The sequence below is a fragment of the Drosophila persimilis genome, unplaced genomic scaffold (genome assembly GCF_003286085.1).
Source record: "Drosophila persimilis strain 14011-0111.01,24,50 unplaced genomic scaffold, DperRS2 tig00000002-arrow-pilon, whole genome shotgun sequence".
Classification (NCBI taxonomy): Eukaryota; Metazoa; Arthropoda; class Insecta; order Diptera; family Drosophilidae; genus Drosophila; species Drosophila persimilis.
The window spans coordinates 12,064,399-12,090,285 of record NW_020825289.1 but is presented as its reverse complement, the minus strand read 5'-3'; the positions used below and the strand labels follow the sequence as shown (position 1 = coordinate 12,090,285).

At 46.3% G+C, this 25,887-nt stretch overlaps 2 protein-coding genes across 24 annotated transcripts in view; one reads left to right on the top strand and one right to left on the bottom strand.

Annotated features, from left to right (window-relative positions):
* LOC6602087 (titin) overlaps positions 1-7,014 on the bottom strand; it is a 28,261-nt gene extending 21,247 nt beyond the window's left edge. For 3 of the 17 annotated variants that reach the window (XM_026985896.1, XM_026985904.1, XM_026985899.1), the window contains exons 1-2: positions 1,513-2,257; positions 411-728 (exon numbers count right to left, since the gene is read on the bottom strand). In XM_026985896.1, coding sequence (XP_026841697.1) covers positions 411-728; positions 1,513-1,562 — 368 coding nt within the window. In that variant the 5' untranslated portion in view covers positions 1,563-2,257. Of the gene's footprint in view, positions 1-410; positions 971-1,512; positions 2,258-3,456; positions 4,134-6,964 lie in introns of those variants that run through there. The other 14 variants (XM_026985903.1, XM_026985902.1, XM_026985897.1 and 11 more) reach the window with 12 other exon arrangements.
* Positions 7,015-9,331: 2,317 nt separating this feature from the next.
* Positions 9,332-25,881, top strand: LOC6602088 (feline leukemia virus subgroup C receptor-related protein 2). 7 transcript variants are annotated; one of them, XM_026985922.1, is made up of 11 exons: positions 9,332-9,411; positions 9,616-9,664; positions 16,918-17,199; positions 18,148-18,259; positions 18,599-18,701; positions 18,778-19,002; positions 23,222-23,363; positions 23,429-23,625; positions 23,699-23,823; positions 24,006-24,116; positions 24,197-24,479. In XM_026985922.1, the coding sequence occupies exons 3-11, from the start codon at positions 17,040-17,042 to the stop codon at positions 24,477-24,479; spliced, it is 1,458 nt and encodes a 485-aa protein (XP_026841723.1). In that variant the 5' UTR covers positions 9,332-9,411; positions 9,616-9,664; positions 16,918-17,039. The 7 variants fall into 7 exon arrangements, with proteins under 7 accessions (XP_026841723.1, XP_026841722.1, XP_026841724.1 ...); XM_026985923.1 differs by having other exon boundaries at positions 9,334-9,405; XM_026985921.1 differs by having other exon boundaries at positions 9,332-9,664.
* Positions 25,882-25,887: the final 6 nt, after the last annotated feature.

Below are 25,887 nucleotides of genomic sequence, written 5' to 3'. Positions count from 1 at the left end.
ATAGCAGTTGCAACTGTGCCAAGCATAAAAATGGCAACAATTATGTCAAATCTCTTTTAATGCGAAATGCTTTTCCTCTGCACTTTTCTTTGCTTTCTTCGTACACGCAAACGCAATCAAGTCATGCGAAACGATGGACACGTAATCGAATTGAAGCTGCTGCTGCAGCTCGGAAAGTTCAGTTTCAGTTTCACTGCCAGTATTTATCTCTTCGGGATGTATCTGCACCTGCATCCGTGACTGTATCTGTATCTGCATCTGCATCTGTGGTTGTGCCAGTATGTGCGAGTGCATCTGCTGGCATCTGCACGCTCGCGTACGTGTGCCCTCCAGTACTCTCACACACACACACAGTTTCACACACGGGGGCACACTCATTTGGTTATCGCTACTCTACTCGATTAACTCACCCAAGAAGACGCTGGGCGCCACATTGCAGCAGGTAGGCCCCGCCGACGAGTCCCACCACCGAAGTCAGGCCCAGCAGCAGGTTGGCGGCTGCGGGACGATAGATTGGCAGCTGCATGAGGCGTATGTAGGGGCGTATCAAACGCTTGCAGCAATGCGGAGGTGACATTGAGTTCGATAACGGCAATAATAACGATTTGGCTGCATTTGCATTCGAAGCACACACTCGCACACAGCAAGATCCCTCTCGCCCCCCGCAATAGTTTAAGCCCCCGTCGCGACGTAACTTTAGCTCTATTCCTCTCAAAGGTTTGACAAAACTAAAAGAGTGCAATCGCAAAATACTTTTGGATTATCAGAACAGAACAGAACATAAAAGTTCTCCTCCAAGTGCTTCACGTACTTGGTTTTGGCCTTGTCCGTGTCTCGATTTATTTTGTTTCGGCCGCATACTCATACTTTGGCCTTAGGGAGCCTTATCAGAAGGTTTATACGCGAAGGTGTGTGGGGTGTGGTATGTACCCTTCGTGAGGCATTTGAGTTTATAATATTTAAAAAAGCAATTACTATACAAGCTACTTATTGGAAATTTAAGTATTTTTCCAGCACGTTTCAGGCTGAAACCAAAATTTGTATAAATCTAATCAGACATTGATTAAAACTGCAATAACTCAAAGTTCCAACCAATCTCTTTTCACTCACGATTGAATACATCATTTTTTTATTTACTAATATATTTTTTTTGTGTTTATTTTTTGCATTTCGCTGCGATTATCATTAATTAAAGTTGGTAAATGCGAGATACTCATGCGCCAAGCCAAGATTCTTATCGAGTATGCTTGTAGCGCTTGACTATTGCCTATTTCTGGCAGAAGATTTCTGAGATCACTGTGTGGGTTGCATAACATCCTGGGAGCTCTTGGGGTTTGGTTGCTGTGTGCTTGTGTGCTTCAAAACAAAAGATTCTTTATTGGTTGTGTAATTCACTTCACTGGGCCTCAAACTATGCGGTGTTTCTTCACTTTTATTGATTATGACTTCACAGAATACTTCGCAGACCTCACGCAGTGAACTTCACTGGGCAATATCTGGATAAATAATTACCACACAATTTTGAGGGTTTTCTCCGCTTTTGTTTCCACGCGTCCGTACATATATTGTAGTGTGTACAAACAACGATTACAATCAATCACTTTTGGGAAATATACCCTTTCGGTACGTGATTCTTTCGAGGTGTTTGCCACATGAACTCGCTAATTGCCGTCACCACCTCCCCGGCAGTCCGTCCGTCAATCCCGCCGCCCAGCACAATCTCAGCCCGAAAACGACAACAATCCCAAAAGCATGACGCTATATTTGAAACAATTCCGACTGCGACAAAAACCAAACCAAACAGATTAAAATCACGAGGCGCGGACTGAACTAAGGGCTCCCTCCACTCGAAACGATCTTCAAGTTAACGATGGACTCCGACTGGGAATGCGAATGCGACTGGGACTGGGACTGCGACTGCGACTGGAGCGGCGACAGGTTTGTTTTAGCCAAGTTTTATTCGGATTGTTTACTTTCCGTTTGTACATACGAGTATAACCGTAATATATAAGTGGGCTATTGGAGGGGGAGAATTTTGTTTGCCCATTTCGTTATTGCGGTTCGCCATATAAGCCTTTTGTTGATTTGATAAGAGCTCCACTCGCGGACAATGATAAATATATATCTGTATCTGTATCTGTAGCTCTATCTGTATCTGTATATAAAGGTAGCGAAGAAGCGCGGTGACCGAATTCGCAGATAAGTGTCAAGACAATTTCCGCGGTTATATCACATATTCGGGGCCTACGAATGATAGTATTTGTATTCTTTGGCCTGATATTATTTATACGAATTATGGTTGGGTTTTTTGGGGACTTTTTGTTTTTTTTTTTTTGGATTTGATGTGCGTTGTTGGCGAGTAACCAATTCGGAACTGGCCGCAATTGCGAACTGGGTCCGAGGTTTGCTGCTGGTCATGCAACAAGAGGGGGCATGGCCCGCAAATCCCCCTAAGAAAGCGACAAAGAGACAGAAAGCCCAGTCCAGCCCCGATGGGTTCATATGGCCTTATGCAAATGCCGCTGCCACTGCAGCTGTGGAATGCGTTGCCAGCCGCCAGTCACATGTCCGAGGCGGCTAATGACCACAGTTTGGCCCAAAGAAAATATCCGAAATCGATTGGCCCCGCCATTGGCCATACAAAGCCTACGGCAATTAATTGGCATTAATCAAATTAATTATGAAATACTCGATAAGATTGTGGCTCCCCTCCGTAGGCAAGGCAGCAAAACGCGCGTTGGAAAGCGAAACAAACATGGAGTGGCGGACGGAATAGGTCTGTGGTCTAGGCCTACTTCCTACGAATGTTGGATACCCTAGAAGCTGGCGATGATCTCTATTTTATAGATCTCAGAAAGGTCAAAGGGTCTCTTAAATGGAGTAAATAAGTGTCTGGATCTGTAAATGTATGTACATCTAATTGTAAAAATGTACATTTATCGGAATTAGATTATTCTGAAATAGAGTTGCCAACCAATTGGATGGGTCTTCCATTTCGTTCCGACTCATTCATGGTTCCCTGTGCAAATGGCAAACTCATTTCAGTGCCACTCGGAGTTGCATGGGAATCGTTTCGTTGGTGGGGTAGCTGCAGCAGTGGACCCTGGGGCCAAAAGAAGAGCTGACTCAGCCTCAGACTCAGTTTCGCTGTGGCAATCGTATAAACAGATTCCCAGAAAAGCTTTCAATATTCCGATGCCGCCAAAGTACTCACTGAATCGGAGTTCTGGCTGAAAGATTCCCCCGACTGCGTCTGAGATTTTGTCATTATTTTCATTTTGAGGTCGGCAAATGTGCATAAATTGATATCCGTCGCTTGCAATGGAGATGCATGCAACAAATGGTCGCAGACTGTGGGCTACGAGCCAGTCACTCACTCGAAGCGCACCCAAGCCGAGCCCCACCTCGGCTGCAGCTGCAGCTTCAGCTGCTTCCGTTCTGGGAGCAAATACTCACCTTAATCTATCGCGCAGCAGCCTGTGGGTGGAATGGTCTCGCTGCAGCACCTGGAGGATGCGCTGGCACTGCTGCAGCCGCTGGCGCCGCCTGAGCGTCGGCGTTTCCACCTCCAGCACCTCCAGCACGGCTATGCCACTGTCCACGCTGCCGTTCAACTGCCGCTGGACAGGACTGGTCTCGGAGCTGTTGCTTGCTGGGGATTCGCCTGCCATGTGGACGCTTGTTGTTCGTTGGTGTTTGGTGTTTGTTTTTGGTTTGGTACGGAACGATTTCTTTGTGATTTTCTCGCGCTTTTCACAGGCCTTAGGCCATTTCCGCACTCACGCCACACGCACTCTCACGGGACGCGATGGGATGGGATGGGATGCACGGGTATCGTATCGTATCTCATTCTTCGCAATTGTCGCGCACATGAAACACTTTTGCCAAAACAAATTTGTTTTGTTTCGTTTGTTACTTTTTGACTTTTGCTTTTTGTGTGTTAATTACGCGCCAGATGCCGCCATTGTTTTGCCCCTGGAAGCGGGCCTCAACTGCCTTTGACTTGGGGGCTCCAAAGCACGAAAACGCTGCTTATGGAGCAGCTTATCAGGTCCCGCGATACACAAATTCAAGTCTTGCCATCGGAGGCGGTGCGGGGGTATTGTGTGTGCCTGTGAGCGTTCGGTTTCGTACTGCAATCAAAGGAATTTCGGTTTATTTTTACGAGGAGAGACCCATAAACAAATTTCAGCAGAAGATAACGAACTTCTCGCCCCCAGCCCGGCAGCCCAGATAACCAGATAACCAGATTGCCAGATTCTTCAGAGCCAGAACGCTGGGCCCATCATCCCCCCAATTCAAAGGCCCTGGCGTCACTGCTGGTGTTGCCTGTGCGTTGGTCTGACACAGATATAGATCTCCCCTTCTCTCTCTATCTGTCTGTCTGTCTGTCTGTCTGTCACCATCGAAACCGTACTGAAATCTGCTGCACCCAATAAGAAATACTCGCATGAAATATGCATTCCCGGCTCTGTTGGCCCGCACGCCCAAATATGTAAATTGCCAGCACTTGGACGGGGCACGTATTCGTATTTGGGCCAATTAATTTGGTAATTTCGGGGAGTGCATCGATTTGGGCCATGTGACGGTGTTGGCCAGGGAGAGAGTGATTCCCAACACGGCAACAAAGCTCATCCATGGATTTAGTATGTTGCGGATTGAGCGGCGTGGCCAGCCATTCATCTTCGACAGCATCTTCTATCAAATCAACCTGACGAGTGTGTGTGTACAATTATTTGGCAAAGCCCCGAGGCAAAAATCCCACAAAATTCGAAAAGAGAAATTCTTGGGCAGCTCCAGTCAAGCTCGGGTTTGTTGGCCACTTAAATGGATGACATGAAACGCTGACTGTGGACAGAAAGGCAGACAGAAAGACAGACTAGACAGACCGAACCGAGTCGAACCGAGAAACAAGATGATTACGATTCCGTATCGCATTTCGGCCCAGCTGACAGCGGCGCACTTGTTGTTCAGTGTCCACCAGCAGCCAACCAGCCAGCAGGCAGCAAAAGTGGTCTTGGCCATAGAAATTTCGTGTTTGGTGAAAACGCCAAATGTTGAAATTCTCTGAATGGGATTTGCTGCTGATTTGGTCGAACGGGGGGAGGAGGGGTCATTTTGGCCCGTGCAACAGCATGATGTGCATTTTTCAAACAATGCAGCAATTAAAAATGCATTTAGCCCGGACAAGTTGCAAGTTTCAACACTTCCCCGCTCTAAAGCCGATTCCCAATCCAAATCCAAGTCCAAATCCGTTTTGCATATCATTTTCAGTCGGCTGCAGTTTTGTTGAAGTTGGTCAACAGAAATTGATTTCGAATCCAAGTGCATTGCTCAATGCTACAGTGTTACCCGTGTGCACCTTCCTCCCTCCGTATCTCTGAGTATCCGTGAGATAGTTTTGTGCAATTTTCACACAATTGTTTGCCGCATTCGCATGGCATGTCGAATTAAGTTGTTACAGTAACTAATCTGCTGACTAATTAAACAACGATTTCGAATGCAATTGGGTCGCCGGCAAATGGGTCACCGTCACGTCACCCGTGCCCCTTCCGGAGTCTCAAGGAGTCTCTCAATTAATTATGACTGCATTTTTTCCTGTTTAAATATTTGCCACATGATTGATGTGGCTCTGGCACCCACCGTCGCGAGGGGGCTGGAAGTAGGCCCACAGCAGTCAGTGTCTTCCGAGGTATCAATGTAACTTTTACTAACGGTTTCACACTCTTTTCCAGCTTTAATTGCCGCTGCTGGTGGCACCACACATACATACACAGACAAGGGGCAGAGCCGCAGGGCGCAGCCGCAACTCAACTGCCGATTCATTGGGAAATTAGTCAGAGGAGCCACTCCATGCCAATGATGCGATGCTTTTCTTTGTATATATGTACATATATGTATTCATATACCCTTCCAGAGGGTACTTCTATGAATACGCATGAAACACTGTACTTCCGATCATCCGTCTTTTTATCCGGATTTGTGTTAATAAATGATCATATGATCGATCCACAAGAGTATTCAAAACTTCGGGCCTTACTTTATGTGTCTTTTTCGTGGTGTACCACGAGGTTTCCATTCCACTCCCCCTTTTCACCTAGCGGAATTCCCACTACAACAGCTACAGAAGCACCACCAACAATCTGCTTAAACGAACGGAAGTTGGCCCCACAGACGCCAGTCCAGTCGCTGCTTTAATACTGTTAACCGATGCCGTCCGATTGGTTTTGGTTATCTGTCTCTCTTTCTTTCTTGCCCCTCCTGCTTCCCATTCTTCCTCTTCGGCGTTGTTACTCGGCTTTTGTTCGTTTTCAATTTACGGGTGAAATGGCTTTTTTTTCTCTGTAAAAGTTGTTTTCACAGCCATGGCTAACAAGAAAATAATGTGAAAAAAGTCCAAACACACTCAAAAATCAATGGAAATGATTGAGTTCCAGCGGAAGTGCACGGGTTGAGCAAACTGTTGCCATTTCTCACATTCACACTCACACTCACACTCGCGGACTCCACTCTGTGTTCCCGGTGCTCGTTTTCGCTGCTGTGCAAAGGTTTTCAATGCTAAGCAAACGGCATTTTCGACTGACATTGACACCTGTCCGTACACCTCCACCCTTTTAAGCCGTCACCCAAGCCACCGGAGCCCTCCACTGACATTATTTTCGCTGGCTCGGAGCTAGCGCATGAGTCGCATGTTTCTCTCGCCGCTTTGGGCATATCGCACGCTCCAGTGACCCACTAGGAGTGCACAGCGATCGCAGCACACACATACACACTCAGAACACTCAAACAGTTTTAGTTTTCAGTTTTGGGACAAGGCTTGGGGCTGCCCTATGGCTGCTGCCTGCCCTTCACAGTTTTCGCTTCAACGACTACGGTCGGGTCCGATGCGATGCTGCGCTGGCCGCTCAGTAAACTAATCGGCCGCGCTCCGCGACACTCTCGTATCGTACATTACATTACATACTTAGTACAAAACAGTTGCAGTTGTTTTATCAAAGCAAAGCGCACCACGCGACGCAAAGGTTTGAACGCGAATGCCGTGAGTGGGGAACCGGAGCCAGTCCCCAGGTATGAGTCGGGCTTGGCGAAGTTGTTGTCTGTGCTCCCGCTCCCGCTCCCGCTACCGCTCTCTCTCTCTTTCTCAATTTCAGTCTCTGTATTTCTCTCTGTGTGTGACCGCTCTCTATCTCTCTATTGTTGTTGTTCAACAGCTGGCAAGGTAAGCGAACAGAAATTTAGCGGCAAACTTTTGTTCTGCACTCTTTGTACCTAGCAGTGCTAGGGGTAAAACACGTTCTACCCCGCCGCGGGTAGGGGTTGCATTGCCAAACAAGTTCCGTTCCCCGTTCAAGTTCAGCTGGTGATTTGGCTTCGGGATCGTATCGGGTCTAGGTCTAGGCCTAGAGTCTAGGGCATGGAAAGTGCGACTATTCTGCACACTAGAGCATTTGCATAGCACCAATTCTTGTCGCACGTACTTATCCACTTTCCTCCTCTTTGTTTCTTCTTTTGCAAGCGCTCTCTCTCCGCTCTCACACTCTCTGGCTTGCTCTTTGAAACTTTTCCACTTACCGCGACGTGCGCTAAAACGTTAATTTCTATGCATAAGGAAGCAATTGAAGATGGGAGATGAGATGGCACAGCGGAGCGAAGGAGTGCCTGGAAGAGGTAGGGCGGTGGAGTTAGGAGACTGACCACTCAAGAAAGAGTGGGCGGGGGGATATTCGGTTACGCAAGTTCAGTTAGAAAGAAGCCTCGCGAAGTAGTGACAGACAGACAGACAGACAGACAGATAATAGTCAAGCTATAAATAGTTTATGGTCCGACCAGGCAATACGGGAAATACTCTACTGTCCATCCAGTAATAGGGGCCGCGAGAGAGTAGCAGTGGAGTCGGACTTTGTTTATTACCTCGCTTTGACCCAGCCCAGAGTCGCGCTGCCTGGGTTCGGCTTGGAGTACGAGTAGGAAGCGTTTAACTACCTTTGAAAGACATCTGATACGAGTACATGCCCCAGACCCAGACAGAGCTTTGTCGGAGTTTGTATTTTCTTCGTTTTCTTATGTACGCTTCCTCCACTCCCACTCCCACTCCCTCTCCTGATACACTCACTCGACTCGGAGGAACCCCTCGAACAATAGCAGAATAAGACAAAGTACTAGAAATAGTTTCGGCATTTCTTTCACTCATTTATGATTCTGTTGTCTACTGTAAGTACAGTGCTGACAATACGTGTTGCTCCCAATGAAACAATCGGTCGATGACTATTCGTATTTTTTAAATAATTAAAATAATTTTTGTTGTTTCATAGCATTTTATCTAAGCGATCGGCATGGGTATCAAAGCTTCGAGCCCAAAGATAGATAGATTTTTTGCTGGGTTATTGATACGCCTCGCGCCAGGAATAGAATATGACTATTAAAATCCAGCATTTTCAGCAGGCGGCAAAGAATGCGGTAAATGCTTTAGTCCGTTAAGATAAGTGAATGGAGAGAAAGAAGAGAGTGCACTAAACAATTCGCATATGTGTGTAAGTGTATGTGTATTAACCGAAGCTGTTTATGGCCGAAACGTGGGACAGATCTCCAATATCAACGAGATTCATTCAGGGCCAATACGCTGGCGCCCCGAATATTGGACGGTGAAAGCATTTCATCAACCGCCACTTTCGATGACCAGACAATTTAGATTAATTCGTTTGCATAAATCAAATTAATGGCTTATGATTGGCCTTATTCCGGGCATGCGAATCGAGCTTATGCGCATAAAGGTTGGAATCTTTAAATCAATGTCGTCCAAATAATTAAAAACTAATGATAATTAAAGTGGAATTTCCCCAAAGAACACTAATGATAATTTTTAGATTTGAGTTTATTAATTTTACAGCAAACACTGAACAGCCGCAACAAGTGGCTGTGGAGCTTTGAACACACGGCACACCCTGTGCCACTGAGAGCTGAATGCCGAAACATGTGGCATCTTTTAGGCTGATCCAATTTGTGACCGAAGAAATTCAGTTTAAAAGGTAATCTTGGGACCGACCCGAGCACCTGACTCTATCAACACCGTTTTAAATATTCATTATCTTCAGATGAAGCTCCTCCGCGAAGGAGGAAGGAAGGCAGCCGCCTGCTTGTTTGTACTTGCGCACTGCGGCCGAGAGCCGAGAGAGGAGGCCTCTTCCTGTGCATCAGCATCCACAGCATCAGCATCCAACACAGCTGATGGCGGGGTGTGGAACCCAAGCCTGGCGTATAAAACGGGCAGAGGCAGTGGCATTTGCTGAACTCTTTCCAAGGGTTGGCAACGAGCGTAGCGAAGCAGAGGAGCAGCAGCAAAACACGAGGGACCGCTCTGCAGTTGGCGAGTCCTGTGCAAACAAACATTTAGACCGTGAATACCAAGTACACGTGGGTTAATCCTGAAAGTTGTGCCACATCGAATCGGGTCCAAGTGCAGTGAAATGTCCTTATCCTAACTCGTCTCCTTACCCCATCCTCATCCCGAGAAGCATTCTAATAAAAATTCCTTTTCGCCTCTTGTTTCCATTCAAAAATACTCCAACGACGCACAAACGCACGCCACGCCACGCAACGCCACGCCACGCGTTTTAGCGCGCAAACGGAAGATCCTGGCAGGGCCGTGCACAAAGAGTGAGGAAGGGTAAGTGCTCAAGTTTTCGACTCATTTGATCGCAATTAAAAGAAATTGCTGTAATTGCGACTTGCCAAGTGCTGAGACGATTGCATGGGCATCCGAGTGGGGAGGCCGCCTCTGATTGCGTGTGGCAGCCTTGCACACGTACTCGTGCTTTTATTCTCTTAGCTGGTGGCATCAACAAGCTGCCACCGCATCAGACTGAGACACAGATGCTGAGCGAGGCAATAAACAAAACTAAATTTAAGTGAAACCAAAATCCATAAATTGATTTTTCCGCTTGCATCCGTGGAGGACAACAAACAGAACGTTTGCCCAGATCCGGGTCCAGGTGTCTGCTTTTTTTTTGCGCCTAAGCAGCCTTTACCAAATCCGAGCCCAAGCCCCAGCCAGAAGGCGGGCCAAGCAAAGCTAGACAAAGCCAAAACAGAGACACAGACACAGACAGTCAGCGGTTGTTTCTTTACCTCTCTCTCTCGCAGTCGCCCAGTGTCTCTCTCGCTTCCGCACTTCCTGTGGCTTGCCTGCTACGGGCTTGCCGTGCAGCTGCCACTCACCGCCTGAGTCCAAAGCTCGACCATGCCATCCGACGGCAGAGATGTGTGCGAGAGCAGCGATGAATGTATGCGTGTCTGGCCCGCAGCCCTCTTCCGTGTGTTTATGTGGGCCCGTCTGTGTCTGTGAGAGTGTGACGTAATGTTTGGAGGTTTTTGAACTGAAGAGCTCTCTCACACATACACACACACACACACAAAACTCCAAGGCATTGGAATTCTTAAACGCCTCAAACTCAAGGCGTGAAAGGTCTTTAGGCAGCACTGAAATCTGTATTGCCCAGGGCCACTTATTCTCACATTCAATCAGGCAGGACCTGGAGTGACGATGTGATTTTTAATTTTAATTTAAGAATATGCAGGATTTTAAGCAGTTCAACTAGTAAAGCCTCTCTTCCAATGATTAACATGACATATATGCATATACATTTCGATTGATTGCATCTTTGATTCTTATACAATTTTATTTTAAAATATTTAAATATTTAAATATTTTTAAACAAATCTAGAATTTAATGGGCAATGGAAAGTAGCATGCATCGAAAATTAAGCAGATCAGAATCGGAAGCTGGGGAAGGTCTCTGTACAAAACTCTTAAATAGCTAATTTATATGTAATAGATCCGAACGGAATCTGCCAAATGATATATAATCTCCAACCTAAGCCTTTTCTAGCCGTTTGCTTTTATTTTTGGTGTGAGGTTCGGTCCCCAAATTTACACAAATGCCATACATAAATTGGATTTATCACTCGCCACAACAAACCACAAACCATTTTCGAATTGGTCAATTGGCACCTTTGGGTGGCTCGGCCACAGATACGAGAATATAGGCGGCAAAAGTGTGGGCGAAGGTTTTCGACACCTAATTGAGTGCACAAGAGCTGCGGCACAAAGGCAGTCAATTGGGAACAGTGCACATTGGGACTGGGGTCAACGTTATTGATTGGGTTGGCCAGAAAGTAGGGCATTTCCTGGTGGCAGCATAAATGAATTCTAAACTTGCCCTTTGACCACAAAATGCACTTTCAGAGCAGGATTAATTATGACAAGGCAGATACTTCGATCGCAGACCAAATACGAACTTTTCCCCCGCATTCAGGTCAATAAATAAGACTCTGTTGGAAATTAACGAGCGAAACATAAATATCAAAGGAAACAAGACAGCTCGCCGGGGAAAAGTACTGAAGGATGAAAGGTGGCTGCATAAAATGCCAAATGCAGAGTGAAAAATGAGCCCAAAGAGGAAATTGGCAACAAGAAAAGAGGTCCAGACACTGTTACTGCCACTGAAGTTAATTGCAAATGTCCAATTAGGAAGCTGACAAGGCTTGGTGGTTGTTGGTGGCGGAAGCCGTTTTTGATGCAATTAAAAATGCATCTGGACATCGAAAGCTGAACAAAACTGCATACTAATCTCAGATTTGGCTGGTTCTGGTTCTGTCCCTGGCTCTGCTGCACTGGCGAAAATTGCATAATTGGGGCGGCAGAACTCTTCCCTGCCTCTAAGAAGCCGCAGCATGTGACGGAAACAGAAAAAATGGCTACAGAAGTGCGGCAGCAGTTGCTGCGGCAAAAACTTTTCTGCTGATAATTTGGAAATGTTATGCGCGCTCAAAAGTATGCTACACGTTTTTATAGAACTGAAAAGCTCTACCTATCTGTGTGTGTGTGTGCTTCTGTGGGCTGTATTCTCTTTAAGACAAACTTCAGCAATAAAATACAATTTATGGTAATTTATCTAGCTTAAGCGAAAGCCCCCCCTCATCAATGGCACAAATTTTTTAATTAATAAATAAATGTTGCGGAAATTTTATCGCATTCTAAGGAGCAAGCCGCCCGGCACGGACCGGCCCGGCCCGTGTATGCGTGACGCACATAGTATATAATTACGCGATTTGCTGGGGATTAGGACGGGCTTGACAAATGCCCCGGCCAGCCCTACACCCCCCCACCCCTGGCGACAAGCAGGCATTAATGAGCTGCCTAACGGGAGACCACAAAGCAGAGATAAAGAGAGAGAGAGAGACAGCAGACACCAACACAAAGAGCAAGAATCCCACTTAAGCGCACACACAATTGCAAATGCAAATGGTCGTAGCAGCTTAATATTTCCCGCTAATTATTTCTCCACTTATAGGTACTTCTGCGCGGGGGAAATGGAATCATATTCATACCCTCCCGGGGCTATGGCAACACCCACCCCCACCTCTCATTTAACTTCATTTAGAGCCAAGTTTGATGAGCCTGGCCGCAAATGGCCAAAGGGTGTTGTTAACGCCGCTCGCTCAAATTGTTTGTATAAATATTTCTCTTTCCGTGCCCCCCGTTGCGCGGACCTCTCCTGCTGCTCCTGGTTGCGAGGCTACTAATTGGGGCCGGACTCAGTGCGAGAGAATTGCGAGAATCCACTTCTATGTCCGCCGGGCATCTGCTAGCTACAAATTGCATTTCGAATTCAGGCGCCAGCTAAAGTGAAATCAAAAGACAAAAGCATTTCACTGCTCCACTGCAACTGTTCCTAACTCCCAGACAGCAAAAGTGAATGGGATATGTGGCAATCAGCCCTGGAGCTTAGCTTTGCACGGGGCAGAAGTGGGAACAGAACCGCACGGAACGAGTGGGAGGTGGAGGTTTAAAGGGTTAAGACTGGATGGCACACCGAGAATCCATTAGCAGCATATACGTCAGTTGAGTACGCCTGCTTGCAACAGACTAGCAAGCGAAGAAAAGATAGCAACGCCTCTGACCTATAGACAGTCTGTCCTTTTGATGGTAGTACGGAAAGTATGCCAAATAACCCGCTGCCTGGTGTGGCTACTAGCATGCACATGCACCAGCGTTGACTTCGTTTTTTACTGGCTCGGCATTTGGGGAGTCGGGAAGCGAGAAATATATTGATTCTGAGATAGTGTGGGAATCGAAACACTTTCGTTTTTCGTCCTATTTTTTGCCATTCACGCGTGTCTCTGCTAATCCGTTTGCCGCTGCCTGAATACTAGTGGTGTTCTAGCAAATGAAACAACTTTTTGGTTATACCTGCTACATTATTATCTTGTCAATGATAAAGGTTTTTCCTAGTTAGAAATGTGTTTCCCCAGTCGCATATAACTAAATATAGATAAATACGAGTATCACTGATTTAATGATTCCAGATTTTGCGGTTGCGTTACTTACAGCGTGATATACGATACACGTAGAGGCCCCGAAGCCAGTCGTTAATTGCCTGTCTAACTGGGAAACTTGCTACCTTGCATAATCACACATGAAACAGGACTGACTTTGGTAGTTGAGGCACAATATACTACCTGGTACTCAGTGGAACTCATATGGAATTTAAAGAAATTAAACTTATATCTACAATACCCCACCGACCGTAACATACTCTCTCTTTCCACTAACGAATTACCATCCGGCCGTTATGTCTCGAGGCAATCTATAGTTCTGGATGTTCAAAGTATCTACACGAGGTTCATATATAGCCTTGTGCACTTTGACTGCCGGGCACTGAAACGTGACCACGACCACTCCATTTGACAGTGAATTACAATACTAGGAGTCAAAAAACCAATCCGATCACGGGGATTTACGGAGTCACAAAACTGGTTGCCATCGCATAATAATAGTAATCTCCCTTTAATACAACAATCAATCTAATGTCATGTTAAATGCTTATCAGCACTCGAATTAAGTTCTTATTATCGGGGATACAAATACATACTCGTACACTCGTATACTCGTTTGCGAATCGCGCGACATTTTCGCACTTCCCAGAACAGAGTGACAATGTGCAAAAGGGAGATAAGTCTGGAATCCATCAAACGAGGGCACTTGAAACAAATGAAACTACGAGTACTCTCATCCAGCCCCCCTTCCACAGCTGGCCCCATTCCCTGGCGGTGTCTGCACTAATGTTTGCATTATAAATAATAAAACATAATAATTTTCCTTAATCGAATAATGACCCCCAGCCATCTGGTCGACATTGCGACGGCGATGGCGTCGCTAGCACGCTGTGAGCCCTGCCAGACCCCGTCTGGCATAGGGACAGGGACAGGGACAGGGACTCGGGACGGGGAAGTGCAAGTGGAAGTTCCCGCAGGCAAATTATTCAATAAACAAATCACAAAAAACCCAGAGAAACGTAAATCAAATATGAAGAGAGTGTCAGAGTGGAGAGCCGACGAGAGCGAGGCCCGAACACACGTGCTGCATTCAGTGCCAGGAAAAGGTGGGCGATAGGGAAGTGCGATAAAGACGGGGGCAGAGCAGAGCAAATAAAAGTAAATTTTAAGTGAACTGAAAATGCAATTATGTTTGAAAGACTACAGTGGGCAGGCAGTGCAGTGAACGGCCTAACATGAGGCAACATTAGCAGTCAGATGGCAAGTACCTGTTTAATATTGTTTAATATAATAACCACACATATTTGTGCCTGTATGTGTAAATAAGTAAGTAAGTACAATCTTAGCATCACACATGAGTACTGATAACAAACCTGATTCCCCAAAGCGGGTGCTTACTGTATGCTGATTCATGACAGCTGGACTTTTGTCATGAGCGGTCTCCCACAACAGATTGAGTCCCAACAGTGCCCAAAAAAAGTTATGCAACCGAAAAGTGTAACTAAAAATTCGTCAACAGCTTAACTGCTGCGTTGCGTCGTAAACTTGTTATTTTATTTTTGTCACCTTAATGCTTTGTGATAATTTCTGGAGAACAAAATCACACATTCCGACTGCCGAATACAGTACAGTTGATTGAGTTGATAGTACGATGTGGCAAGCAGATCGGACACCACTCGAGCCGCAGTGTAGTCCCCCCTCACTGTTTTCTAATCGCTCACTGTGGGCCCAGGCCCACTCGAAGTGAGGGTATCGTAGTTGGTTACTTTGTTTAGGTCGGTCTGCGCTGCTCTGCCATCGAATCAGCTGTTTTACAGCAATAACGGCAAATACAAACAGCGGCGGCGAGCCGAAAGCGTTTTGCAAATCAACATTGCTTTTTATGACGAGAGTTGAGCGCTTGTCGGATTCCGTTTCAGTGCCGCTTTGTCCGTTCGCGATTGCGTTCTCAATACCACGTCCCGTCTCGTTTCGTCTCGTCTCGTCTCGTATCCCCACCTGCGTCGTGCTCCACCTGCGCCGCCGCCTCCGTCACTGTCAGCTCCAACGGCGAGAGTCGAGAGTCGAAGTGTGGTCTAACCTTTAAGCCTTCTGGTTTGGCCCGATTTCCCTGGGTTCAGTGCGCGGGTAAATCCAAAATGTACGTGTCGTTGCGGTGTTGTGGAAAGAGGCAATTTCCGACCTTCAGCCAGTTCAATTTGAAGTTTACGGCGATTTGTTCATAGTCATGCCAGGCAGGGCCGAGGGTCTAGGTCTTGGCTAAGACTAATGTCTTATCGCTCATAGCCGCTCATCGAGTGCAGGTGGACTACTCGCTCCATTTACAAGTACTCATATTGATAGAGAATCCCCTACCACCTTGGTGGACTCTAGTGTTGAGAAAGCAGCTGCAATGAAGATAACGGCGAGTGCTGTGGGAAGACTATGAGGGAGAGAACTTCTTCCCACACAATCCGCCATGTCGAGGTCATTAAAGGCCAGTAATTATCTTTGTTCACTCCAAGGCCGGCCCTGCGATTGTGCGAAACTGAATCTGAATGGGGGTAAAATCTCCCTGGGAGCCGTTAATGAGGCAAATTGATTCAAACAAACTCATTATCAGTTTTAAAATCAATTACGGTGCACACGCAGCTCTAAATATACGCATAGCGATAGACGGCAGTGCACTGCAGCTCCTGACCTAGCCCACGTATCCACCCAACGAGCGATCTAATTAGGCGATATGGAAATTAGAAATGACATTCATTTGTACAATTTGTCACTGGACACGGCATGCCGAATGGGGAAAACAGCATTTCCCTTTCGATTTGGCTTATTCAAGTGAAGCTAATGGAATTAAAAGAGTGCACCTCACGGAATGCATTACGGCCACGTGCCAAACAAGCCAGCAGAAAAATATCAGTGAAAATGAGACCAAATCAGCGCACCAGCCAAATCCGACATTCCAATTTGGCAGCATGCTCGCTGGGTGAAATTCGCTCAATTTATTTAGAGGTAGAGATATAGCCAGAGCCAGAGGCGCTCAAAGTCAGTCAGAGATGGATGATTGCATTTCCCAAAGCCGAGAGCCGAGAGCTGAGAGCCAAAGCCAAACCCCAAGCCAGTGCCAGAGGCAGAGCCAGTCCCTGAGCAACAAGTGGCCGTGAGGGTAAATGCTGTGCTTAAATTTGATTCAATGACTTGATTTAAGCAATGGATGAGCGAGCGTACGCAAATTGGAATGTCACAACAGCAGCGACTGCAGCGAAAGCAGCGACGGCAGCGAAAGCATCAGCAATATGCCACTTGAACGAATGGAAATTTGCGTGTAATAGCCATCATCAAAAAGTTAATTGGGGCTTATTAATAAAGGGTATTACGCTTGTCTGGTCTGCCCTCCCAAAACCATTTCATCTCTCCAAAAGCAATTCCACTAATAGCGGTAACCAGAACGACCTTTTGGTTGCATCTACTAGGCAGAATGCAATCTTTTTTTTATACTTTGTGAACCTGCTGTATATCGTAGGATAAGTGAAACTTAAGGTTATCTTATTATCAGGATATTTGCATTTTATAGTTTATTTCCCTTGTACTATGTTAAAGTTCTTCGTACAACTGGATTTCGTACAACCGAACCACCACTGCACGTCAACGACACCACCGATCGCAGCAATAGCTGCCACAGAGCACAACCTCCCAAAACCCAAAGCGATCCCAGCAGCAGGATGGATCTGAAACACAGCGGCACTGGAGCTGCTGAGAACACTGATTCCTATATTGCTGCCAGTAAATCCACAGACATGATCTCGCCCAAGGAGAAGGAGAGTAAGGCGGCCAAGGTGGGAGGGGGAGTGGGCGTGAGCACGGGCAACGCTCCGCCAGAAGGTGAGTGGCACATTTCAGGGTTATATAGTACATATTGTTTCGTGGATGTTAATATGGTATGCGTCTATTCTGGGGGCACGTTAAATTTTGAAGCCATCATTTGAGACAACTCAGACGGCAGTAACTCGTACATGCATTTGTACATGTTTTAATGTGTGTGTGGCACCACTTTCTTTCCACTAACTGCACCTCAAGGTAGGCAATAGTTTACGAGTAGTGGATGTGTGTGCTGTGGCTGGTACTCTCACACTCACACATGCACGAGCACGAGCACGTGGCAAGAGCCAACCCTAGCCACAGCCCCAGCCACACATTCACATAGATGCATAGTACACATAGTACGGTGCATTTATTGTATGTTCATGAAACCCAAACAAATAAATAAGAAAGACTTCAAAGCGTTTTGTGTATTTCAATGCCATGCATACCAAAATGTTGTCAGCCAGCCGGGTAGTGACATCCATCGCATCGCAGTTGAATCGACACAAAAGATGTACTGGAAACGTGCACAGTAAAGAGAGAATAGATGGCAATATAAATAGAGGATGCATGTATCGGATTGTGATTTTAAATAAGCAAGGTTTAATCTGGAGAGCAGTCAGTCAGTCAGTCAGTTATCACAAGAGGGAGGATGTCTAGCGATAGCGATAGAAAAGCAACTTTGAATAGTAGTTTCTAAAATCCTTGGACATCTTTTGTAAACCGCGTGAGAGGGAAATTGGAACAGGAACTGCGCTGATTTGCATGAATGTCTGCTCGGAAAGAGCATTACCTTTAAGTAAGTAGTGGGGTGTGTCAGCAGGTAAGCCATCTTCTTAATGCAGTTAATCCTGTGTGGCTGTATGGCGGCGGGGCCAAGGTGGCCTTGAGCATGACTACATGACTACACCTAAGCTGTTCCAACGAGCATTTCAAGTGGCTTTCACCTGGCTCGCATTCTATTTGCAGGCTACAAAGTCTACGCCCGACGCTGGGCGGTGCTCATTCTCTTTGTGTTGTATTCAGCATCGAATGCCATGCAATGGATACAATACACCATCATCAACAACATAATCACACGGTAAGAAAATGGCAGTGCGAATGGCAGTGCCTGTAGCCCAGAAGCGAGGGGGCCAGATGCCACAGCCCGCAACGAACAAGGCTTTGCTGCTCATCCAATTTGGGATCGTGCATCATATTTAATTAAAAGTTTTCATAAAGCTCATTAGGCAGCTTGACTGTGGCTGCTGGTTGGGGGGGGCCGGGGACCACAGCTTAATGAATTCAAATAGTTTACTCCTCGCAGGGACTAGGTCAATCGGACCCCATCCAGGCCTCCCCCCCATCCAGTGCCACGTCCAGCCAAGAGCTGTTTCGGTGCGAACTTGCACTTTCTAATCTAAACCTCTTTGTTCCACAGCTACTATGGCATTAGCGATAAATGGGTGGACTGGACATCCATGATTTATATGATCCTGTATATACCGCTCATATTTCCAGGCAGTTGGTTCTTGGACAAAGTGGTAAGTGGGAAGCAGACGCCGAGACGGGGCCACTCTTTATAATTGCCTGCCTCGCTTCTTTCGTTGTCTCCGACAGGGTCTCCGTATAACCGCCCTAGTCGGCATCGTTGGGACTTGCATAGGAGCCTGGATAAAGGTCTGCTCGGTGGATCCGTCGCTCTTCTACGTGGGCTTCATTGGCCAGGCGATTGTGGCCCTTGCCCAAGTGTGCATCCTGTCGCTGCCGGCCCGCCTGGCCGCCGTTTGGTTCGGACCCGATCAGTGCTCCTCGGCCACCAGTGTGGGTGTGTTTGGCAACCAGGTAAGTCGTCAGTCGTGTGTTGCAAGGCCATGCTGCACTTGCTATTGATGGAGCAATCTGCGCTGGGAATTGCCATGTAAGCATGCAAGACATCTCTCGTACTTTTCCCTCGGTCGCTGTGACATTGTCGAGTTAGTTATTTGCAGCCGAAAAATTTGCATTAACACAGAAAAGGCAGAAGACGCCCATTTGCAGCCGGCAGATTGATGCGGCAGTAGCAAGTCCTGGCACGGACCCGGAGCCCTGCCCACTTCCGGCTGGGCTAGGCGGATGTGGCTTTCTCTGACATTTTCTCTGGTCCGCTCTGGTTAACTGGCAATCACGAAATTGCGAAAAACCAGGAGAAATACGAGGCAACTGCATCACAAGTTAAACAAAACTGACAACGACAAGGTCGTCCGCTCCTTCCACATCAGTGGGCATCCTCCCCGATGCTAATGCATGCGAAAGAGTCTTTTGGGCGAATCAATTTGCGGCACTGCATTTGCTCGGAGACAAAGTTCAATTTATTCTGCAATGAAAACGAACGGAATGGCCTCTTCAAAATTCCCCAACGACTAAGTGATTGGCAGGACCACGGCCCATAGTCCTCCGGGGAACGAGAGTGGACAGACAATTGAAATGTCAGTGGGCCAGGTGCCCTCCAATGATGCATTATGCGGCTGGATGATTTGAGATTGTGGCTCACCACGCGAATCACAGCAAATACGGGGAAAATAGCCAAATGCTGTTTTGTCTGTGGCAAACCGCAAGAAGACCTTAAGCTAATTACGGAGTGAATAAGAAAGGATGAAATGGGATATTACTATGTACATAATTGGAAAGTAAACTCTATCTTTCTCTGGAATGAATGTATTGCCTGTGATTACATGCCAAAGAGTATTCCATCCAAAGGGGGGTCAAGTTTCGTAACCAGCCATTTAAAATCCAAAGCCAATACTGCTAGTGCCAACACTCAGAGCGCTTCAGTTCGGCATGTTGTGGCATGCTGCACTCCTGTCCTGACCCAGGACTTTTGCTGTGGACACTTTATGGGCTTATAACACCGCAAAACAATTAGCCTGCTTGCTCAGCCATTGGAATGCCAGCCAGGTCAGGTGGGGTGTAAGGGGGTGTAAGGTGAGGCATGCTAATGGAATGGGATGACAGGGCAGGGGGTTGTTATAGTAGCAGTTTGCTCCTATTGTTGATTTACGAGACAGAGCAGTGTGTGCGCTCAGTTGGCAGGCCGTCGTGCGTCGTGCATGCTGCATGCAACGTCTCTGCCATCGAATGACAAGCTGGCAGGACGCATTGCATCCTAACCTGTAATTGTACGAGCATGTGAGTGCAGGTGTGTGTAAGGATTGTCATATTTGCCTTTCACTCGAGTGCAGATGAAAAGGCGTATAATTTCCGCTTGTTGTTCGCCAGCACACAGCACACAGAGGCCAGGAAGTCACCATGGGATGTGACAATATGAGACGAGGTGATGATGAGGGGTCTGCAACCAATAGCAAAGAGCAAAGAGCAAAGAGCGAAGAGCGAAGAGCAGCCTGGAAAGGAAGACTAGGTCAAGTGGCCTGGCTCGACACGACTGGGTCGCAAAGCGCGATGAAGCAAGGCTTTAAGTCAGCCAGAGTAGTCTCTTGTCGAAACGGCAAGGCAAGCCAAACTTGTCCCCAAAAAACCTCGCGCATCGCTCACAAAAAGCCAACGGGGGGCGCCTTAATGGCCCACATACGGTGTGGCATTGAATGAGCTCGCTTGGCTCGCATCCTCCTCCTACTTTGCTCCTCCGACTTTGCTGATTCGACTCGTCTCCGCCTTATCTGGCAAGGACAACGCATCACACGCTGCCCTGCCGCACTGTCACTGATTCCTGAGCTCCGCTGAGCTCGGCTGCGGCGGATTTGGGGGTCGGGGGCGGGGCCGGGACCGGGCATGGCAGCCTTCCATTGTTTCAGAGTGCTGCGCAAACATAGTTTCTTTTCCTCTATTTTTTCGGTGTTTTTTCGTTCGTTTCATACGTAATACGTAGTTGCTACGACAACAGCTTGCCGCGCCGTGTTGAGGCGCATGTAAACACGGCAAGAGCGAATTCTGCCACCAAGAGAAATGTTCTACAGCGGCCATTTCAGCCGTGAAGCTATTGCGATGCGATGGATGCTCTTTCAATTTGCACAAAACTATTGGGACCCAGACCAAGACCGAGACTGCGCCCCAGACAGGGACCCTGAGCCATAGTCTCCAGTCAGCTCAAATATTTATTCTTAATACCATAGAGATAGTGAGAGTAAGCGTAAAGAAGAGGAGAGGTGAGGCCGAGTGGCTCCAAGATTCACTCTTTGTAAAAAAGCCAAATAGCAGAACAGAACGGAAGGGGGGATAAGGTAGGGATCATCTCTGGGCCAGCCTTGTTTACGGCCCATATCCCGATTCCATTTATTCAAATTATTGCAATTCTATGAATTTCTTCATGCCAATATAGGCATTTCTGGAATAACCGAAGCTGGGCGAATTTTATGCTAAATTAAACAAAACTATTCATATTTTATTCATATTGTAGTTAACGGCATTGATGGGAATCGATTGAATTTCATATAGTTTATATGTTTGCTGTAAATACCTACATGGAAAATGGAACTCGAAGGCAGTCCGTAGATATGGTTTATTTTGAATACATTTTTTATAATACTCGTAGATATGTAAATGCTTTTATCACCGTGCATTTCCTGGATTTTTTTAGTTGAATAGCAATTCCTTGGTCCTTACAAAGTCCTTACAAAGACAAGGCCATATCACTGGAGTAGTTTTTTGGGTTGATTATTCTATATTCTTTCAAGGGTGTACGAAAACTATTAGTTCAGTTCTAGAATTTCTTTCTATTTATATATCTGTATTTGTCCGGCTATTTCTCTTTGACCCCTTTATTTATTAGTTATTTAAAGATTTAATATAGATGTGAAAGTGAAAAATAGATTTCATTCACATGTCTTTATGTGTTGTCGCTCCACACACTATCGACAGCCTGCAGCTTGGGGATCTCTTGATAATGGTCAGTGTAGTCATGACAATGGATTTCTTTTCACGGTCCCGAAAGGATAATTCTCACTGCACCTCTACCATCTGCCTTTTAGCTTGTGTCCTGCCCCATTCCTGGCTATGACGGAACAATGAGCTTTGTACAATACTCGTACATATATGTATTTTGAATGTATTCGAGGTCTGGTCAAATAACTGATATTCGCTTTATTTGTTTGAGTAAAAACAATTGGAATAGTACTTTATTTCAATATGCAACTACGGAAACCCAGATAAGCCCTAAGAGGCGGGAGTTTTCCAATGGCCAAATTACTGCATACACGAGTAGTTAAAGGATGGACGATTAATTGACTTTAAATTGGGCCGGCATAAACTAAAAAATTTCGCTTGAAAAACTGGTTTTTATGCGACAATTTATTTTCGTGACTGTCAAGTGTCCCTTTGGCTTAAATACGCCAAACTGCCACTAAAACCGATTTATAGCAGGCCAAACAATGCTGAAATCTAGTGTGAGGACTATCAGATACCCCCTACTCTGGTGACTTTCACTTGTACGCGATTCTTAGTCTAGTCTTCAAAGCTTCAAAGATTGGGTTTTCCTCCAGCTATAGAGCCAAACGCCAAATCTGAATCTGTCTGCTCAAATTCTCAGAGCATATGGCACATAACATTTTCCTACAAAATCTGCCGAAATCCACCGGTAAACCTTACATCCCTGACACGCAGCGTAAAAAGTGAAGAAATAAATTTCAAAATTGCATAGCTCAACTTTGTGCATGGCGTGTGGAAAAAAACGGAGCTGTCACAGCAGACCCGGGGTCGACCTAGAACCCGGCGTGTGTATCCGCGGCATTGCGCCACAAACTTTGACGAAAACAAAAAACAGAACAGCAACAGAAGCGGATGCGGAAGCAGAAGCAGAGAGCTGTTATGGCAGGAGTTCGAATATGCAGCTCCATATAAATCAATCTCACAGTTTCACTGTAAATAAAACAGGGTAGGGTTAAGGACGGGGACGGGCATGGGGTCGAAACCCTGAGCCTGGGGCTGGTAGGGAAAGCCCCGAAGGCGGAATCCAAAGCTGAATTAGAGCCAGCACCAAATCGGAAGCGGAAAAGTATTCCGTTTTGAGCAACTTGTACGAAAGCATACATATTTACATATTGTAGACATGTGTAACTCCTCTTATTTCCAGCTGGGCGTGGCAATTGGTTTTGTACTGCCGCCGATGCTGGTGCCGAACTCCGAAGATCTGGAAACGGTGGGCAAGGATCTGCAGATGATGTTTTACATGGTGGCCGGGCTCACCAGCATCCTGCTCGTCCTAATGGTGCTATGTAAGCGAAACCCTTGAACGGATAGAGGTTTGGTAATGGACGAGAGTCCTTTTCTGCTCTTGCAGTCTTCCAGGACAGACCACCTACCCCGCCGTCGGCGGCCCAGGAGGCCTCCCAGCGGCTGGAAGGTATCGAAGCCGAGCAGGTCAGCTTTATGCAGTCGCTGAAGAATCTGATTACCAATCGGAACTTCATCTTACTGCTGCTCTCCTACGGCATCAATGTGGGCGTCTTCTACGCCATATCAACGCTGCTCAATCCGGTAGGAGTTGCCGTTACCCTCCAAGAGCCTTCAAACATTTGCTAACTTGTTAGCCTCTCCCTCTGCGTTTCAGGTGGTGCTCAAGTACTATCCCAACCACGAGGTGGATGCTGGCCGCATTGGCCTAAGCATTGTTCTGGCTGGCATGCTGGGCTCCGTGATATCTGGCATTGTGCTGGACAAGACGCACAAGTTCAAGTGAGTACAGCAGCAACGAACAGCAGGCGTAAAACTGTTCAAAACTATGAAAACTCATTACGCATACGCCGTGTGGTCTGGCAAAGTTTGAACAGGCGGAGGCACAAATTCCAATTAATTAAATGGAGGCCGCTCCATGTCTAATGAGCGCTACTCAAAGCTATTCTTCCCTCTCTTTTCAGGGAGACGACGTTGGCGGTATATGCACTCTCCATGGTGGGCATGTGGATATTCACCTTCACCCTGGACACAGGACACATTGCGGTGGTGTACCTAACAGCATCGCTGCTGGGGTAAGTCACAGATACACATTCACAGATCCACCCAAAGGGAGACTAGTACGTTAACTGAATTCTGCGAACCTCCTCTCCAGCTTTTTCATGACCGGATACTTGCCGGTGGGCTTTGAGTTTGGCGCCGAACTAACGTTCCCCGAGCCGGAGGGCACCTCATCCGGTCTGCTGAATGCCTCGGCCCAGACCTTTGGAATCTGCTTCACACTCTTCTACTCGGAGCTCTTCACAGCTTTCGGGGACATTGCCGCCAATACTACCATGGCTGTGATGCTGATTGTCGGCACGATTATCACGGCCGCCACCCGATCCGATCTGCGGCGTCAGAACGCCCAAGCTGGAAGTGCGGCTGGCAATCCCTAAACACATTACACCACTCTCCCCGGGAAACGCTAACCACTCCCACTATCCTCCACAACATCCACCCCAACTCAGAGACAGGAGCTGTCGACTGTTTTTATGTATATTACGAGTTGTCTACGCATATCAATTGTTTAACATTTTAATTTATTTTATTGTTCACTTCTATTGTAGCCCTAAGTGTTGAATTTTAAAATGTTCATTAAAAGTGCACGCACAACACGTATGTGCACAAAAGTCCTGCATATACACACCCACACCTGTATGTATGAGTAAGCTTAGACAATTATTTTTTATATTTTATATTGGCCAAGGCATAAGGTTTAGTAATTAATTAATTAACTTTTGCAATACAATGACTTGCATCGAAATTCAGCTTTATCCATTTTGTTGCAACTGTCCATGCCCCACCACACTCAACACTCGCAAAGATACAATGTTATATAGAAATATCTAGCCACCACAAAATATTCTAGAAAAATACTTGTACAATATGTACCGACCGGTACAGAACCCAAAAACAGCTTGAAATGGTTTAGTTTGACGGACGCTTGAGCAGACCTAAACGAGCTCCTTTGTATGTATGTGTAACCCAGGCAGACCTATAACCAAACAGTAGCGGAAACGAGTCTTCATCACTTCCCCCAAATGTATGTACTTCTATGCATATATATAAGTATATTTCAGACCCGATCCGGAAGAGATCACGCTACTGTTGTACAAAGCACGAGTAAATCCTGCATATCAGCATATCTGGCATTGAAGAATAATACAAGATTTGGTACTTCCCTTCAGGGGTGTCTACACACTCTACATGCAAGATCAACAGCTGTTCGTCTCTTGTAATCATTTTGGAGAATTTACAACCACCAAGCGCCTGTGACGAGCAGAACAATTAGAGTCAAACACAATATACACAATATACCTACATATATATCCAAAATATATATATATATATAATATACATATGATATCGTTGGGAACTAGAGGAAAACTTACGAGGGAAAAGTGTATTACAATTTTGTAGATAGCCTTTAGGCCAATGGCCAACTGACATACGTAACCTTATCGCCATTAAAACTAGAGTCAATTCCAAATGGCAGATTAGGGAGCACCCACTACATAAACTACCTGACATGATCTGTTACCAACAGAACAACCGACAACCACCTACACAGTACATACAGAAAAGACGCCCGAAAACTGTGCAGCCAAAGCAGTCACAGGAAACTACATAAGAAAATGGTAGAACAGCCACTCTCACTGGATTTTTGATAGCGGAATTCTAAGAGATAGTTAACACAGGGCTAATGCGACACAAGTACCCACAACTTCATAGCCAAGAGTTATTATGTGTATGTGTATATTAAAAGTATCCAATAAAGTTATCAGTGTGTAACAGCGATTTTAC